This window comes from Ascaphus truei, chromosome 20 (assembly GCF_040206685.1).
Source record: "Ascaphus truei isolate aAscTru1 chromosome 20, aAscTru1.hap1, whole genome shotgun sequence".
Taxonomy (NCBI): Eukaryota; Metazoa; Chordata; class Amphibia; order Anura; family Ascaphidae; genus Ascaphus; species Ascaphus truei.
The window spans coordinates 17877800-17896948 of record NC_134502.1 but is presented as its reverse complement, the minus strand read 5'-3'; the positions used below and the strand labels follow the sequence as shown (position 1 = coordinate 17896948).

At 47.4% G+C, this 19149-nt stretch overlaps 1 protein-coding gene across 1 annotated transcript in view; it reads right to left on the bottom strand.

The window, feature by feature from the left end:
* LOC142470710 (serine/threonine-protein kinase N1-like) overlaps positions 1 to 10879 on the bottom strand; it is a 64357-nt gene extending 53478 nt beyond the window's left edge. Inside the window, 1 exon segment of the mRNA XM_075577363.1 lies at positions 10722 to 10879. Coding sequence (XP_075433478.1) covers positions 10722 to 10763 — 42 coding nt within the window. The 5' untranslated portion in view covers positions 10764 to 10879.
* Between the last annotated feature and the right edge of the window lie 8270 nt (positions 10880 to 19149).

Genomic DNA, 19149 nt, shown 5'->3' with positions numbered 1-19149 from the left:
CCATCATTCACCTCGATGCTGATGATACCCAAGTCTAGCTCTGCTCTCCTGACCTCTCCAGTATTGTGTCAGTGATGGTCTTTCTGCTATCTTCTCAAGGATGTCCAGTCAGTATCTCAAACTTAACAGAACATTTTTATTTATAAAATATTTTACCAGGAAGTAATACATTGAGAGTTACCTCTCGTTTTCAAGTATGTCCTGGGCACAGAGTTATAACAATACATGGTTACATTAAAAGAACAGGGTTATACAGTAAATGAACAGACATTTCATTGACAGATAGAGTTGGAAAATTGGGTACAGGGAATAAAGGGCTTGTGAGTTTCAGATTGAAATAGAGAAGCTTTAACATCAGCAAACATCAGCGAATGGCAGAAAACGGCTCACACCCTTTGGCTGCCCTTCGGATGCGCCAAAGTCTGTCCGCCTTTGGGGTAACGCAGATGTACACTGGGGTGGTTGATTTTCAATGCAGCTGTGAACAAAAAGTTCTTTGTGTCCTCTTGGCTCATTAACATTCCAGTGGGTGGGGTTGACGTTCCACAAAGCACAAGCAAATGTTAAGAGTCCCTCCTTCTAATGGTGCACCTGATTTGTCACTTGCAAGAAACTACTTTCCTCTCTAAACCCCAAACCAGATGCTTAGTGGTAATGGTTGACTCCTCCCTCTCTTTCATCCTGTACATTCAGTATCTTACCAAATCCTGTCATTTCCACCTATAATGCTAAAAAAAAAAATAACTCTCTTTTCTCATTGAACAATCCCCGGAAATTCTTATTCACTCATTATATCCCGAAAGGACGATTGCAACCTAATTCTAGTTGGTCTTCCCCTCTGCTGCCTGTCTCCTCTCCAGCCCGTTCTAAACGCCACTGCCAGGCTGATTTACCTCACCCACCACCACTCTTCCTCCGCTGGGGCGGAACTATAGCTGAGGGCCCATTGTCCGGGGGCCACATTTAGTTTTTTGATGGTCCTCATGGTGTGGCATCAACCCTGCCATTGAAGAATTCTGGGGCGTGGCTTTTATCTGTGTGGCGGCTGCTAATCACCGCAGAGCTGTGGAAGAAGGAGTTGCTCAGTGACTGACTGGCACTGAGTTTGAAGCAGAGGAACCTGGTTCAATTCCCGGTGTCGGCTCCTTGTGACCTTGAGCAAGTCACTTTATCTCCCTGTGCCTCAAGCACCCAAAACATAGATTGTAAGCTCCACGGGGCAGGGACCTGTGCCTGCAAAATGTCTCTGCAAAGCGCTATGTAAAACCAGCGGCGCTATACAAGAACAAGCTATTATTATTTATTATTAGGGCAGGGAAAGGCCACGCCCCAGAATCCGTAGCCTCGCGCTATGGTGATGGAAGCCCCACAAATGTTTTGATACCAGGTGCCCAACGCCAGCTTGTCACACCCCTGCTGCCTCACTATCCAAATCACGACATTGGCTACCCACACCCTTACAGAGTGAAATTCACGACACTTCTGCTCACCTATAAAGCTGTACATAACACCGCTCCTCTCTACATCTCTGACCTAACTTACGCCCCCAGACACAATTTATGCTGATGATCTACAATTCTCCACCACCTCCATCACTTCTGCTCACTACCGCCTGTGCGGCCCCCCTTCCCCCCAACTCTGGAATTCTCCCCTCCCCCATCGCTTCCTCTCACTCCCGCCTACTTCTGTGTTCCCCCCCTCCCCCCACTCTGGAATTCTCCACCTCCCTCATCACATCCGCTCACTCCCACCTTCTACAGTACTACCCTTCCCCCCCTCAACCCTGGAATTCTCCACCTACCCCATCACTCCCACCTGCTCCCGTGCTGCCCCCCCCCCCCCAACCCTGGAAGTATCCACTTTCTCCATCACTCCCACCTGCTCCCATGCTGCCCCCCCCAACCCTGGAAGTCTCCACCACGCCCATCACTTCCGCTCACTCCCGCCTGCTCCCGTGCTGCCCCCCCCCCCAACTCTGTAATTCTCCACCTCCCCCATCACTTCTGCTCACTCCCGCTTGCTCCCGTGCTGCCCCCCCCCCATGCTGGAAGTCTCCACCTCCCCCATCACCCGCTCATTCCCACCTGCTCCCGTGGTGGCCCCCCCAACTCTGGAATTCTCCACCTCCCCCATCACTTCCGCTCACTCCCGTCTGCTTCTCTGCTGCCCCCCCCCCACACACCCCAACCCTGGAATTCTCCACCTCCCCCATCACTTCCGCTCACTCCCGTCTGCTTCTCTGCTGCCCCCTCCCCCCCACACACACACACCCCAACCCTGGAATTCTCCACCTCCCCCATCACTTCCGCTCACTCCCGTCTGCTTCTCTGCTGCCCCCCCCCCCACACACACACCCCAACCCTGGAATTCTCCACCTCCCCCATCACTGCCGCTCACTCCCGTCTGCTTCTCTGCTGCCCCCTCCCCCCCCCCACACACACACACCCCAACCCTGGAATTCTCCACCTCCCCCATCACTGCCGCTCACTCCCGTCTGCTTCTCTGCTGCCCCCTCCCCCCCCCCCACACACACCCCAACCCTGGAATTCTCCACCTCCCCCATCACTGCCGCTCACTCCCGTCTGCTTCTCTGCTGCCCCCCCCCCCCACACACACACACCCCAACCCTGGAATTCTCCACCTCCCCCATCACTGCCGCTCACTCCCGTCTGCTTCTCTGCTGCCCCCTCCCCCCCCCCACATACACACACCCCAACCCTGGAATTCTCCACCTCCCCCATCACTGCCGCTCACTCCCGTCTGCTTCTCTGCTGCCCCCCCCCCCACACACCCCAACCCTGGAATTCTCCACCTCCCCCATCACTTCCGCTCACTCCCGTCTGCTTCTCTGTTGCCCCTCCCCCCCCCCCCCACACACCCCAACCCTGGAATTCTCCACCTCTCCCATCACTTCCGCTCACTCCCGTCTGCTTCTCTGTTGCCCCTCCCCCCCCCCACACACCCCAACTCTGGAATTCTCCACCACGCGCGATCCGACTCTTCCCTAACACACATACCAGTTCCTTATGCACAAGCTTTTTGAAGGAGGCCTGGCCAACGCTTTTTTTACTTTTTCTTTTAGTTTCATTACAGAATCGCACACTCAGAACAGGGACCGCTTTGCCTGTTGTCTCAGTTTGTTGTAACTCTTTTTGTTAAACATTGTTGTCATTGGCCTCCCTACGTGTGCAGGATTCGTGCCTGGTTTTTTTTTGCTCCAGTACCTGGTTTTTGTTGGAACTTGCCCTCACTTGGCTAGTTGCGGCCATCTTAGTTCCTGGCAGCCTCCTATTTAAGGATGCTCTCCCTACAGGAAGTTGCTGAGCATCTTTCCTGTTTCTATTGCAGTCCCAGCCATATTAGTCTGTATCTCTGGCCCTCTTGCTTGTGGATTTCCTGCCTTGACCTCAGCCAGTGACCCCACGACCTCTGCCACCTGCCTTGACCTCAGCCTGTGACCCCAATTCTGCGCCTCTGCCGCCTGCATGATCCTCTGCCAGGGCTGTCCCCTGGCTCTGCTCAGTGAATATATACCCCTACCTTAGCCCTGCGGGTCTGCTTCCTGATGTGAGACAAGCACTATTATACTTCAACATTGTTCTGTGCTGCAGAATATGTTGGTGCCCAGCAAAAACAAAAGACAATAATATGACAAGTAAAATGCCACCTTCATCCCTCCTCCTTGGCCTGTGCCAATACACTGCACCACTATCTTCGCACCTCTACTCCTGCTATTTCTGCTTCCCTCCGTAACAAAACACTCACAAATCCTCTTCCCACCTCCTTTCTCTCTATCTCACTCCTCCTTGTTGCTGGGGATATCTCTCCTATTCCAGGACCTTGCCATACACACACCTCCTCTTGGCTCTGCCTCCCTGCTGCCTCCTCCTCCTCCCTCTCTGTTAAGGGTGCTAACCCTGCTACCTTAATACCTATTCACTGTCTCCCTTCCTTCTCTCTTCCCGTCTTCTTTGCTCTCTGGAATGTCCACTCTCTGACCAACAAGGATCTTTCTGTACATGACTTTTTCCGCTCTTGCTTCCCTCTTCTGTTTGCTCTGGCGAAATCCTGGCTCTCACGACATTACTCTGCTGTGGAGAATGTTGTCTCCTATGGTGGTCTCTCTTTATCTCAAGTCCCAATGGGATAACCAATGGTGATGGGCTAGATCTCCTCCTCTCTTCCCGGTGCGGATATCAGCTCCTCTCTAAGCCCCTATCCGTTTAATTCTCTTCCTTTGACATCTATGGGGTCCAGCTTTTCAACACTCTCTGCACGTGGCAGTCATCTACCATCCGCCTACTTCTACATTCTCTACCTACTCTACCTCCACCTTCCTCTCAAACTTTGAACCTGCTCTCCTTCCTTCTCACTCTGACTCTCCCACTCTTCTGCTAGGGGATTTAAACTGTCACATTGTATCCTTTCTCAGTCTCCTGGGCAAATTGCCTTGTCGCTCTAACCTCCTTTTGCCTCTGCCAATGGACTGATTCAAGCACCCAGCATGATGGCCTCTTCCACTCTCTGACCATCCCCTCATATTATTCACCACCATTCGTTCCTCTCGTGCTCCTCCTGCTTATTCTCCTAGCGACTCCTGAGACCATCACTCCATTGACCTCTCTGCTCTTGCATCTACGCTAACCTCTCTTCTCTCTCTCCTCCTTCTGAACCTGACAATCTTGTCAACTGTTACAACTCTAGCCTCGCCTCTCTGGATCTATATGCCGCCCCTTCTCTGCTTCTTACACTCATCCCTCTCACCTTCCATCTTGGCTAAATCCACAAACATGCTTCCTTTTGCACTTGCACACTATGGGACCTATTCAGGTAGCTTCCATAAGACCGCTGCTACATTGAACGCGTTGGCATGTTCCACCCGTTCCGTATGACATTTGTGTAAAAAAACAGTTTTCGCTGGGAATGAGTTTCTAATTGTTTTTTCAAAGATCTGACCGTGCGATCTCCCTCCAGTCTGGAAGATCTGTGCAGAGAGAAGCTGCATCTACCCGCACAGCAAATATAGCACCTTTTATGTTTTACAAACGTTCCTGGCGCCCATCCTATTTCTATCTTATTCCCTGCACCTACCCAGCACTATGAAAAGGTATGAGAGACTGAGCAATGCAAAGTGTGTAGTAGAACTATGTGACCTCCTTTGGAGTTGGGTAAGCAGGGTCACATTTGGCGCCCGACGTGGAGCCGGGCATTGATAAGAAAGTTTTTGCTCGCATTGGAACTTTTGGAGTGAAGAAAATGTTTCGGGGGATTTTTGCTGTTTTTCAACTGTTAGTGTGAGAAAAGTGCTTTGACTATTTTCACAGAGTTTTTCTGTTTTCCGCCGTGGAAACTGTTTTGCTGCTGTTATGTTTTAAAGACTATTTTTTTTCAAGTGCTAGTTATCAAAGGCTGTGATTCACCCCTTCTTGCTAAAGAGAACTCATTTTTGCAAGTTTCCACAGAATAAGAAAAGAACTGTGCAAGTTTGGATCCAAGAAAGTGTTTTGCAATCCTCTGTGTATTAGGAGCCGATTTTTGCAGGATAAGTGGTAAGTACTATCTGGCAGAGTCCCGGAGATGAGGACTAAAGTATAAAATGATGATTGCTAAGAGCAAGCTGCAGGAGGGTTTTTTTCTTTGCAAAGGAGAAAGAAATTGTCGTTCCTGCCAGTGGAACGTTTTGGGCACGGGTCATATACAGTATTAAGGACTGCAGTTCAAGTTTTGTGCACACGGAGCTAATATTGCAAGGTTCTAGGATTGAGAATTGCATCGCAAAAGTTGCTATGCCAAGAGAATTTAGCAGAATTATAGTAGGCCCAATTTCCAGCTAAAGAAAGTTTTGCAAGAGTAGATGGGATTTCTCTTCCCCGTCAGTTGAGCTACTTTGCACAATTTAAGTATCAATAAGTGTTTGACAAATGTGTGCACCAGAAGTTAAAGTTTGCAGTGTCCAGGGAATGATGGTAACATTGTCCTGCAAAGAGAGTTTTGCCCAAGAAAGTGGGTCCAATTTTCCCAGCTAAAAGGAGTTTGCAGAAGTGATCTGGGCTGTTTTTCCTGCTAAGAAACCATTTTCTGTTGTTGTTGCAAAGATGCGCATGCGTGCAGATGTTGAGCAGCACTCGCGTACAGAAGTTGCACGAAAGTATGGCCACATCTGTTCAAAACCGTCCATTGAGAATCAATGGAAAAAAACCAGACCTGCCTCTGATAGTCTTGATAGGGTAGGGACTTTAGTCGAAAGGGATGTGCGGGAAATGTGTTACTAAGACCTGCCGCGTGTCCTGAGCTGGACTTTGTGATTGCAACATTTGGATTTGAGCAGTTGACCATGTCTCTGATTGAGTCCCTGTTAAATCTTAAGAAGTTTACAGCATTTCTCACAGTGTCGCTACCTCAGCTCCACAAGGAGCCTACGGTCACCCATTATGAAGTCCCAAGAGGGTTTTTTTGTGATAACAGTTCAAGGGAAAGTGTTATCCAAGGCTGTCTGTGCATGTTTGCGGCGCCCTGGAGGAGAATTGTGACCCGATGACAGGTGTGATGAATGTGGCACTTGCCATCTACAGGACACGAGGCCTAGGGATCTCAGGAAGGTCCTTAATGACATTTCTGCTGCATTGGGCAGGAGAAGTTCCAGTGAGACGGACATCTCATCTTGTTTGCCAGGACCTGATATAGAGCTCCCCCGTATCGCAGGCGAGCAACGTCAGATGAAATGACTGGAGAGGTGGAAATCGCCCCGGATGTTGACAGAAGGGAGGACGGGAGAAAGGACCCCAAGATGTCCCCCAGAGAGGCGCCAGCCACAGACGTTGCTCTGGTTGGTGTACCTGCAGAAGCAACAGCGGTGAATGAGGAAGTCTTAGCGGTTTTGACAGTCGCTGAGCAGCGTGATATCTACCACAGTAAAAATGCTGAAGCAAGTAATCCCTCATTTACATATTTGGGGGTTCGCCGGAACAAGGCTGCAGAGCCTGAATCTATTGGAGCAGGTGTCCCCCAACCGGCCTGTTTGGGGGATAACCCTACGGTGGATACCCTTTTCTTGTCCGGTCTGAGAGGAAAGAATGACATGGTGGTGAAGCGTCCCGCCCAAGTTGAGCTGACCACGATGTTGGCTTCACGAAGGGGTACATTTCTACATTAGTGGGAGGGTCCATTAACTCCCCATAGGGAGGAAGAGGCCAACCACACTCGTCTTAATTCTATAGACGATCGCATGTTCTATAGCGAGGACGTGTTATTGGACCTGGCTCTGGCAGAGACCCCTAAAAAGGAACCTTTGGTATGGGTTTTACTGGGAATGGCCCACAGTCAGAACCTGACCTGAAGCCTAGCTGACGGGCGTACAGGACAGAGTCCGGGACACGTGGGGGTTGGAATATCTTTACGTCCCATAAGGGGTTATGGAGATTGTTGACATGTTTTGGGGCCAGTGGATTGAAAGCGCTATGAAAGCCTATATCATGGACATGCCACTATTGCCACCAGGGGAGATCGCGTAGCCCATCTAGTCTGGATCTGGCACATAGGCCGCCATATCTATAACAATCGGGTTGAATATGTAGACGATACAGGGGCGAAGAGGGTCGACTTTGTAGATGTGCCTGATGGTAAAGGGGGTATGTGTAGAAAACCTGACCCTGCCCGTTATTAGTGAAGGAAGCCCCTCTCATATAGACATCAGTATCCTGCCACCCGCCCACGGCCCTACTATGTACGTATATACATAGTTACATAGTACGTAGTTACATAGTTACATAGTTCCTGGTAGATGATATTGAAAAAAGACGTATGTCCATCAAATTCAACCTATGCTAAATTTAGACGACAGATACTTTATCCTATATCCGTACTTACTTATTGATCCAGAGAAAGGCAAACAAAAAAAAACAGTGCGTTATCATATAATGATACTTCAAAAAGGGGAAAATAAATTCCTTCCTGACTCCAAATAATGGCAATCAGATAACTCCCTGGCTCACCATCCTTCCCATGTTTACTTATTTGGAATATCCCTGTATACCTTTCTAAAAAGATGTCCAACCTTTTTTTGAACAAGTCTATTGTATCTGCCATCACAGTCTCCATGGGTAATGAATTCCACATTGTAACTGCACTTACTGTAAAGAACCCTTTCCTTTGTTGCTGGGGAAATCTCTTCTCCTCCAACCTTAAGGGATGACCCTGTGTCATTTGTACTGCCCTTGGGATGAATAGTTATTTTGAAAGCTCCTTGTACAGTCCCCTAATATATTTGTATATAGTTATCATGTCCCCTCTTAGCCACCTCTTTTCTAATGTAAACAAATCAAATTTCGCTAGCCTCTCCTCATAAATCAGATTATCCATCCCCTTTATTAATTCGGTGGCTCTTCTCTGCACTTTCTCTTGTTCCATAATGTCTTTTCTAAGGAGTGGTGCCCAAAATTGTACTCCATATTCTAGGTGTGGTCTTACTAAGGCCGCGTCCATAGTGCAGGAGACGGCGCGAGTGATCTCGCTTGCGCCGCAAACAAACAGTGGGACGCCAATGTGCTTGTGTATAGTGCACGCGCTCGCGCATGCACAATCGCGACGTGTCGACCGATGCTTCACGCGACAAACTTGTTTAAATTTGCCACCCGATGGGCGGGTAACATGAGCGGTTCGCCCAATGAGGGCGAACCAGCTCCGTGACGTCACGGACACGCCCCCGGCACACCCACCCCCCCCACCCCATCGCGCAAATATGCAGGCCACGAATCTCGGCAAGCACTGGCGTGCATGACGTCATGCTTTCGGCTGCGCGCCTATGCTATGTCCGAGGCCTAATGTTTTATAAAGGGGCATCAGTATGTTTACTTCCCTTCCATCCATTGCCCGTTTAATGCAAGATAAGATCTTGTTTGCCTTTGCAGCTACTGCATGACATTGGGCACTATTGCTACGCCTGCTGTCTTCAAGCACTCCTAAATCCTTCTCCATCAAGGATTCCCCCAATATATCTCATAGAAGAGAAATTACATCCTGCTCTTATTCTACTACCGTACACAATTTAGTATCATCAGCAAAGATGGAGACTTTGCTCTCGATGCCAACCTCAAGGTCATTAATAAACAAGTTAAAAAGCAGGGGTCCCAGTACCGATCCCTGAGGTACTCCACTCACGACTTTAGCCCAATCTGAAAAAGTTCCATTTATGACGCATATACAGATACACGGTCACACACATACAGATACACGGTCACACACATATACAGATACACGGTCACACACATACAGATACACGGTCACACACATATACAGATACATGATTACACACATATATATATATATACAGATACACAGTCACATACACATATACAGATACACAGTCACACACACATATACAGATACACAGTCACATACACATATACAGATACACAGTCACACACATATATACAGATACACAGTCACACACACATATACAGATACACAGTCACATACACATATACAGATACACGGTCACACACACACATATACAGATACACAGTCACACACACATATACAGATACACAGTCACATACACATATACAGATACACAGTCACATACTGTACACATATACAGATACACAGTCACACACACATATATACAGATACACAGTTACACACACACACCTCATGACTTCCGTAAAGTCTGACTTCCTGACCCCTTACCCCCACCCTGCAGAACGTCTCACCACCAGCCACCTCCCGGCCAGAAGCTTGCAGAGCGTCGCTCCCTTAACCCCTCAGATGTCAGGGACCTGCAGAGCATCGCTCCATTATCTGCTCCCCTTGCAGATATCTGCAGAGCCTTGCTCTGTTATCTGCTCCCCTGGCAATGGAATGCAGAGCGTCACTCCATTAACCCCTCCTCTGGCAAAGACCTGCAGAGCATCGCTCAGTTTTCTGCTCCCCTGCCAGAGACCTGCAGAGCACCGCTCCGTTTTCTGCTCCCCAGCAGAGCACTGTTACATTAACCCCTGCCCTGCCAGAGACCCGCAGAGCAATGTCTCCCCCTTCCCCCCCCCCCCCCCATCTATTGAGTTTCCGGTGCTACAGAGCCCTATTCAACCGATATAGAGGAAGTGCACAAAACACATGCACAAAGACCCACAACATTGCGACACACAAACACACTTTCATACGTCCAGTAATGCACACAATGACACACACAGTAATACACATCGAGCGACACACACACAGTGACCCACAGTGATACATACAATGACACACACACAGTGATACACAGTGACACATAGTGATACCCCCACCGCGACACACAAATAGTGATACACAGTAAAACACACACACACACACTGATACACACCAATCGACACACACACAGTGATACACAGATGTGATCACCTCACAGTGACATTGTTTGCGGATCACTTGGTCACACAGGTGACACGCATACGGGGAATACAGTGACACAACACTAAATGCAAAACTTCCACTGACACAGTAACAGCCACCAGACACCCCCACTCAGCGACACACAGCTACTCTCACAGTGACATACACATGACACCCCTGCAGTGATACACTGAAACAATGACACACTCTAAATGACACACTAACAATCTCACAGGGACACATCGGATGACACGTGCACAGTAGCACACATTCTCACTATACTGTAACAGTGACACACACACAATCTGAAGCTCCTGGGCCGCTGACACTGTGACACTGTGACACACACGTACCTCTCCATCGTGCTCCACTGGCCCACTTGGAGTTTGTGGCATGATGTGACACACACACTCAGGGTGTCTCCTTGCGTCCCTCCAGTCACACACAGGATGACACTGAGTGTCACAAACAGTGACGGTTCCTCTCTACCGGTCCCTCCCTGCATTTCCTGTAGATGTACAGAGCTCTGTGTGTGTGACTGTGTGTGTGTGTGTGTGTGTGAGAGAGAGAGACTATGAGTCTGTATTAGTGTTTGTGTGTGTATTAGTGTGTATTTCTATGTCTAAATGTGTGTGTGTGTCTGTGTGTGTCTGTGTGAGTCTGTATTGTGTCAATGTGTAAATATGTTTGTGTCTGTGTACATCACTGTGTGTCTGTGTATTAGTGTAAATGTGTGTGTCTGGCTATTAATGTGTAAGTCTATGTCTAAATCTGTGTGTGTCTGTGAGTCTGTATTAGTGCGTGCGTGCGTGTGTGTGTGAGACTGTGAGTCTGTATTAGTGTATGTGTGTGTGTGTATTAGTGTGTATTTCTATGTCTAAATGTGTGTGTGTGTGTGTGTGTGTGTGTGTGTGTGTGTGTGTGTGTGTGTGTGTGTGTGTGTGTGTGTGTGTGTGTGTGTGACTGTGTGAGTCTGTATTGTGTCAATGTGTAAATCTGTGTGTGTCTGTGTATTAGTGTAAACGTGTGTGACTGCGTGAGTCTGTATTAGTGTCTGTGTATTAGTGTAAATGTGTGTATGTCTGGCTATTAGTGTGTATGTCTGTGTCTAAATCTCTGTGTGTGTGCGCGTGTGTGACTGTGAGTCTGTGTGTGTGTGTGTGTGTGTGTGTGTGTGTGTGTGTGTGTGTGTGTGTGTGTGTGTGTGTGTGTGTGTGACTGTGAGTCTGTATTAGTGCATGTGTGTGTGTATTAGTGTGCAGGTCTATGTCTAAATCTGTGTGTCTGTGCATTAGTATAAATATATGACTGCGTGAGTCTGTATTAGTGTCTGTGTATTAGTGTAAATGTGTGTATGTCTGGCTATTAGTGTGTATGTCTATGTCTAAATCTCTGTGTGTGTGCGCGTGTGTGACTGTGAGTCTGTATTAGTGCGTGTGTGTGTGTGTGTGTGTGGTGAGAGACTGTGAGTCTGTATTAGTGCATGTGTGTGTGTATTAGTGTGCAGGTCTATGTCTAAATCTGTGTGTCTGTGCATTAGTATAAATATATGTGTGTGTGTGTCTGTGTGTCTGTGTGAGTCTGTATTGTGGCAATGTGTAAATCTGTGTGTGTCTGTGTGTACATCACTGTGTGTCTGTGTATTAGTGTAAATGTTTGTGTGACTGTGTGAGTCTGTATTAGTGTCTGTGTTTTAGTGTAAATGTGTGTGTGTGTCTGGCTATTAGTGTGTATGTCTATGTCTAAATCTGTGTGTGTGTGTGTGTGTGTGTGTGTGTGTGTATGGCTGTGTGTGTGTGTGTGTGTGTGTGTGTGTGTGTGTATGGCAATGTGTAAATTTGTGTGTGTGTATATATGGCTATGTGTAAATGTGTGTGTGTGTATTAATGTAAATGTTTGTGTATGTGTGTGACTGTGAGTCTGTTTTAGTATTTGTGTGTGTGTCTATCTAAATGTGTGTGTGTGTGTGTGTGTGTCTGTGTATTAGTGTGTCTATGTCTAAATCTGTGTGTGTGTGTGTCTGTGTATAAGTATAAATATGTGTGTGTGTGTGTGTGTGTGTGTGTGTCTGTGTCTGTGTATTAGTGTAAATATGTGTGTGTGACCGTGAGTCTGTATTAGTGTCTGTGTGTCTGTCTGTGTGTGTCTCTATTAGTGTTGATGTTGTATGTCTATCTCTAAATCTGTGTGTGTGTCTGTGTATTAGTGTAAATATGTGTGTGTGTCTGTGTATTAGTGTAAATGTGTGGAGGGTGTATGTGTGTGTGTGTCTGTGTATTAGTGTAAATGTGTGAGGGGTGTGTGTGTGCCTGTGTATTAGTGTAAATGTGTGGAGGGTGTATGTGTGTGTGTGTCTGTGTATTAGTGTAAATGTGTTGGGGGTGTATGTGTGTGTGTGTGTGTGTCTCTCTCTGTGTATTAGTGTAAATGTGTGGGGGGTGTATATGTGTGTGTGTGTCTGTGTATTAGTGTAAATGTGTGGGGGGTGTATGTGTGTGTGTGTCTCTCTGTGTATTAGTGTAAATGTGTGGGGGCTGTATGTGTGTGTGTCTGTGTATTAGTGTAAATGTGTGGGGGGTGTATGTGTGTGCCTGTGTATTAGTGTAAATGTGTGGGGGGTGTATGTGTGTGTGTGTATGTGTCTGTGTATTAGTGTAAATGTGTGAGGGGTGTATGTGTGTCTGTCTATCTAAATCTGTGTGTAAATCTGTGTATTAGTGTGTACAGTATGTTTTGACTGTTTAGACACACATTATTGTGTGTGACTATGCGTAAATCTGTGTATTAGTGTGTGTGTGTATACAGTATGTGTGGTGTGTGTACAGTAGATACCAAGGCCCATATTTATTAAACGGTGCTAAACGTTAACATATCTTAAATCCCATTAATTTGCGTGGGAGTTAGGTCATGCTAAAGCTTAGCACGTCTTAGGCCACGGCATGGTCAGCGCTTTGCCGCTGACCCACGCTGACCCGCGCTCACGCTTGCCAGTGAGCCTCTGCAGCCGCAATGAGAGCGGCTTTAGCAGGGGCTCGCGCCCGCTTCCGTGGGGGTGTGGAAGCGTAGCAGTCAAATTTTTTTAGTTTACACGCTGAGGGGAGCAGAGGGCTGGTCACGTGAGCGGTTCGCCCAATGAGGGCGAACCAGCTCCGTGACGTCACTGGCCCGCCCGCCGACACACCTTCAACGGGAGAAATGTCTATGGACTCAGCTTTAGAGAATATGGTCCAGAAAGGGAGAGAGAGATACAGATAGATATATACCGAAAGAGAGATAGATACAGATAGATATATACCGAAAGAGAGATAGATACAGATAGATATATACAGAGAGAGAGAGAGAGAGAGAGAGAGAGAGAGATATATACAGAGAGAGGGAGAGAGAGATCCAGATAGATATATACAGAGAGAGGGAGAGATAGATACAGATAGATATATACAGAGAGAGAGATATATACAGAGAGAGAGAGATACAGATAGATATATACAGAGAGAGGGAAAGATAGATACAGATAGATATATACAGAGAGAGAGATATATACAGAGAGAGAGAGATACAGATAGATATATACAGAGAGAGGGAAAGATAGATACAGATAGATATATACAGAGAGAGAGATATATACAGAGAGAGAGAGAGATACAAATAGATATATACAGAGAGAGAGAGAGATATATACAGAGAGAGAGAGACATACAGATAGTAGATAGATAGATATAGAGAGAGGGAGGGATAGATACAGATAGATATATACAGAGAGAGAGAGATATATACAGAGAGAGAGACATACAGATAGATATATACAGACAGAGGGAGAGATAGATACAGATAGATATATATACAGAGAGAGAGATATATACAGAGAGAGAGAGAGATACAGATAGATATATACAGAGAGAGAGAGATACAGATAGATATATACAGAGAGAGAGAGATATATACAGAGAGAGAGAGATACAGATAGATATATACAGAGAGAGGGAGAGATACAGATAGATATATTCAGAGAGAGTGAGAGATAGATACAGATAGATATATACAGAGAGAGAGAGATATACAGAGAGAGAGGGAGAGATACAGATAGATATATTCAGATAGAGGGAGAGATACAGATAGATATATTCAGAGAGAGAGAGATACAGATATATACAGAGAGAGGGAGAGATACAGATAGATATATACAGAGAGAGAGATATATATACAGAGAGAGAGAGATACAGATAGATATATACAGAGAGAGGGAGAGATACAGATAGATATATTCAGAGAGAGAGAGAGATACAGATAGATATATACACAGAGAGGGAGAGATAAAAGTGACTGTCTAAATAAAAGTTGCACCTGCCGGGATGAAGGCTGTCCTCGTCTTCCTCCCCGTCCTTGTCCTCCGTTGGCAGGAACATTACAATAAAAGAATAAAACACTAATGGCCTCTAACCCCATTAATCACGTAGAAGTTAGGAATTAAGGGGTTAACCCCCCTCCCCCGCTGCTGTGACGGTTCAGGGGATTCCTGCTTCCCAATGTGTCCCCGTCACCCCTGTTCTCCCTGCCTCTGACCTTTCTCCCTCGCTTCCTCGTTCATCTCTCCCTTCCTCCTCCCGCACCCGTCCCTCTGCGGCGTGTCCGGACGCGCGCCCGGCTGTCACGCGCGTTCCCCGCAAGGTGCGCGCTTATCCCCAAACACCCGATCCCCTCCGCGGCACTCACTGCTCTCTATTTCCTCTCCTGTCACATTACCTCCTTCAGCCGCTCCTCCTGCCCCCTCGTCTTCCTTGGCGAGCGCCCACACGGCGCGATGCTCCTCGCGCTCCCTGGCACACACTGTGCGCGCGCATCCGACCCTTACAGAGGGCGCGCGCACACGCTCCAGATATAGGCCTTCCCAGAGCTCTGGTTCCGCCCCCCATAGTGTACAAGCCATATCCCTGTCTGATTCACCTGTCTCCTCCCTCACTCCTTCTGACCTATCCCTGCAACCTCTCTCTCAACCCTCTGCTCCTTCTCTCTCTCCCATTGGTGCTCCCTCCTTTATAATCCCTGTCTGTCCTCTAGCTCATTGCTCTGCATAGCTTCTTGTGACCCCTGTGTGTGCTGTCTCTATGCTTGGCTCTCCTGTCTCTTTCAGCGCTGGTTCCTGTCCCTGCTTACCTTTGGATCTCCCTGGCTTGAACTCTGCTTTGAATTGGATTACCCTGCTCTCTCCTGACCTTGAACCCTGCATTCGGATATGACTACGCTGCCTTCTCCTATCCTTGAACACTGGCTTACGGACATCACCACGCTGCTCTCTATTACCCCTGAACTCTGGCACACGGACATTACTATCCAAACTCTGATATCATGGACGTTGCAAGTATATATTAACCCTTTCTAAACAGGCCCGGCAACGCACTACCACACTATCCGGGCACGCCCTCACTGCTGTGGGTGCGTGTTATAACCTTACCCACCTCAGTACTGGGGACTGGCCAGGTCTGCGGGTATACAGGCGTTACAGCTACACACACGGGAGGCCTAACCACCCTCCCCGGGGCAACTACCCCCACCCTCTACCCATTGATTGGCACATACAATCCATATACTATGGGCATGATTTGCCACTATGGCAGTCAATGAACAACCTAAAAAATTTTTTTAAAAATCAACAAAAATACATAGCAATAAATAAAAACAAGCATCAAAATTACATAATAATGAAATAAAAACAAGCATTTGCCAAAAAAATGCATTGCTTATCACTGTGCATATCTATACCATTAAAGGACATAGATAAACACATTGGCTGTCAATGGGCAACCACAATATTATTATTCTTTTTTTAAACACAATAAAATTACCAAAAAATTAAATAACATACAATCAATGCTTTTCTTACCTTTTGATGTCTTCATTCTCCGATTCCAACTTCAGCAGGAACCTCTTGAGCCTGGACACAATGCTCCTCAACGTCTGGTAAATTCTTGTCTTCTTTCTGTGTTGTGTGTGGTGTGCTGTTTTGTGTGTGTGTAGCAGCAGTTTGTGTGTGTGTGTGTGTGTGTGTGTGTGTACAGAGGGGGCGGCAGTGTGTGGATACAGATATCTGCAGTGTAAGAGTATATAGAGGTGGTTTCATGTACTTACCATTTTATTTTAATAAACAAATCTATTTAACTATACAAAAGTGTCTATTATTTATGAAATAAACCTACATTTAGCCTATAATAGTAATAATCCCCTCAGAACAGGGCATTACTGGCCAATAATGCCCTGGCTGGGTTAAAGTCCCTCGGCTTGAAGAGGCAGAGGCCCCAGCATGGGGTCGTAGGCTCCTTAAAGCTGCAGTTCAGTCTATATCCTGCATGTGTGTTTTTTTTAATAAATCAGTTCTGTAGTAAGAAAAAATACTTTTAGCATTTTCGGTTTTTAAAAAAACAACTTTGAAAGACCAATTTTCTTGTATTCTATTTTAACAAGCATTTGCTAAGGCACTGCCCCTTCATGGCCTGTCACAAACCCAGGCACACCCCTTTGTCAGCACTGCCCTCCCTCTCTCTAAACGTGCACTAGCATCTGGTCACATGATCTTGGTCACATGATCTTCCTCATACAGTAGTACATTCAAGGAAGCTGGAGAAAAGGGATCAGCCATGCATAGCAGCTCGGATAGGCGATTTCAAACTTATTACAGTGTTTATTCCATTCATTGCACGTGTATATAATGTAAAATTGTAATAATTCCATTTATAGCAAACGTGTATATGTGAATATTATTTAGATGTATATGTATGTTACTGAAATGTGGAGTGAGTGTGTAGGTAAATACACACAATACACTTCCACTGCATATATATATATATATATATATATATATATATATATATATATATATATATATATATTATATATATATATATATATATATATATATTATATATGTATGTATATGTGAAGTTATGTGAGTAAAAAAGTGACAAAAACCCTCCATAGCAAGGCAAATAGCAAATGGAAATATTACTGTATGCTCATTTGTATGTATATATATATTTATATACACACACACTTCAAATACGGATAGTGATTCACGTAAATGATATATATATTCACTTTCTGGGAGTATAAGAGTGACTGTCCTGTTGTTCCTTTTTTTGTATCCATCATTGAATGGTATGCACCCTCTCTTTACGTTTATTTTATACTAGCTGAGAGACCCGGCGTTGCCCGGGATGTAATGTTCCCGCTCCTCTCTCTCTCCTCACCCCTCCCCCTCTCTCTGTTTGTCCCCCATTCACATCAATCCAGTTCCCCCCCTCCCTCCTTTACAGCTTCATGCAGTGTGTGTGCGTCAGTCATTGTGTGTGCGTCAGTCAGTCAGTGTGTGTGCGCGCGCGTCAGTGAGTCTGACGCAGAAACACAAACACACACACAGACTGACTGACGCACACACACACACAGTCAGTGTGTGCGTGTGTGTGTGCCTCAGTCAGTCAGTGTGTGCGTGCGGCAGTCAGTCAGTCATTCAGTCAGTGTGTGGGTGTGGGGGTGTGCGCGCGCGCGCGTCAGTAAGTGTGTGTGTGTCAGTCAGTGTGTGTGTGTGTGTCAGTCAGTGTGTGTCAGTCAGTGTGTGTGTGTCAGTGTGTGTGTGTGTCAGTGTGTGTGTGTGTGTGTCAGTGTCAGTGTGTGTGTGTGTCAGTGTATGTGTGTGTGTGTACCATTCATTGTGTGTGTGTGCGCGCGCGCGTCAGTCTGTGTGTGTGCGCGCGTGGGTGTGGGGGTGTGCGCGCGTGCGTCAGTCAGTGTGTGTGTGTGTTTGTTTGTGTCAGTGTGTGTGTGTGTGTGTGTCAGTGTGTGTGTGTGTGTGTCAGTGTGTGTGTGTGTGTGTGTGTGTGTGTGCAGCAGTCAGTGTGTGTGTGTGCAGCAGTCAGTGGGTGTGTGTGTGTGCGCGCATCAGTCTGTGTATGTGTGCGTGTGGCTGTGAGGGGTTGTGTGCATGCGGCTGTGAGGGGTTGTGTGCGTGCGTCAGTATGTATGTGTGTGTGTCAGTCAGTGCGTCAATCAGTCAGTGTGTGTGTGTGTGTGTGTGCGTGCGTCAGTCAGTCAGTGCGTGCGTCAGTCAGTCAGTGTGTGCGTGCGTCAGTCAGGGTGTGTGCGTGCGTCAGTCAGGGTGTGTGCGTGCGGCTGTCAGTGTGTGTACGTGTGGCTGTCAGGGTTTGTGTGCGTGCGCCAGTCAGGGTTTGTGTGCGTGCGCCAGTCAGGGTTTGTGTGCGTACGCCAGTCAGGGTGTGTGTGCGTGCATCAGTCAGGGTGTGTGCGTGCGTCAGTCAGGGTCTGTGCGTGCGTCACTCAGGGTGTGTGCGTGCGTCAGTCAGGGTGTGTGCGTGCGTCAGTCAGGGTGTGTGCGTGCGTCAGTCAGGGTGTGTGCGTGCGTCAGTCAGGGTGTGTGAGTGCGTCAGTCAGGGTGTGTGCGTGCGTCAATCAAAGGGCAGGCGTGGGGGGGGGGGTGAAGGGCAGGGGTAGGGGGGGTGAAGGGCAGGGGTAGGGGTGGGTGAAGGGTAGGGGTGGGTGAAGGTCAGGGTTAGGGGGGGTGAAGAGCAGGGGTAGTAGGGGGGGTGAAGGGCAGGGGTGGTGAAGGGCAGGGGTAGGGGGGGTGAAGGGCAGGGGTAGGGTGGGGTGAAAGTGAGGCACAAATTGTTGGCAGGAGTAAAATGTCCCTACACACACACACACACACACAACGGGAGTGAGAGGTGGTGGAGAGTGGGACTGGCGCAGATCCGAGGCTGCTTGGCCCCCCAGCGGCTG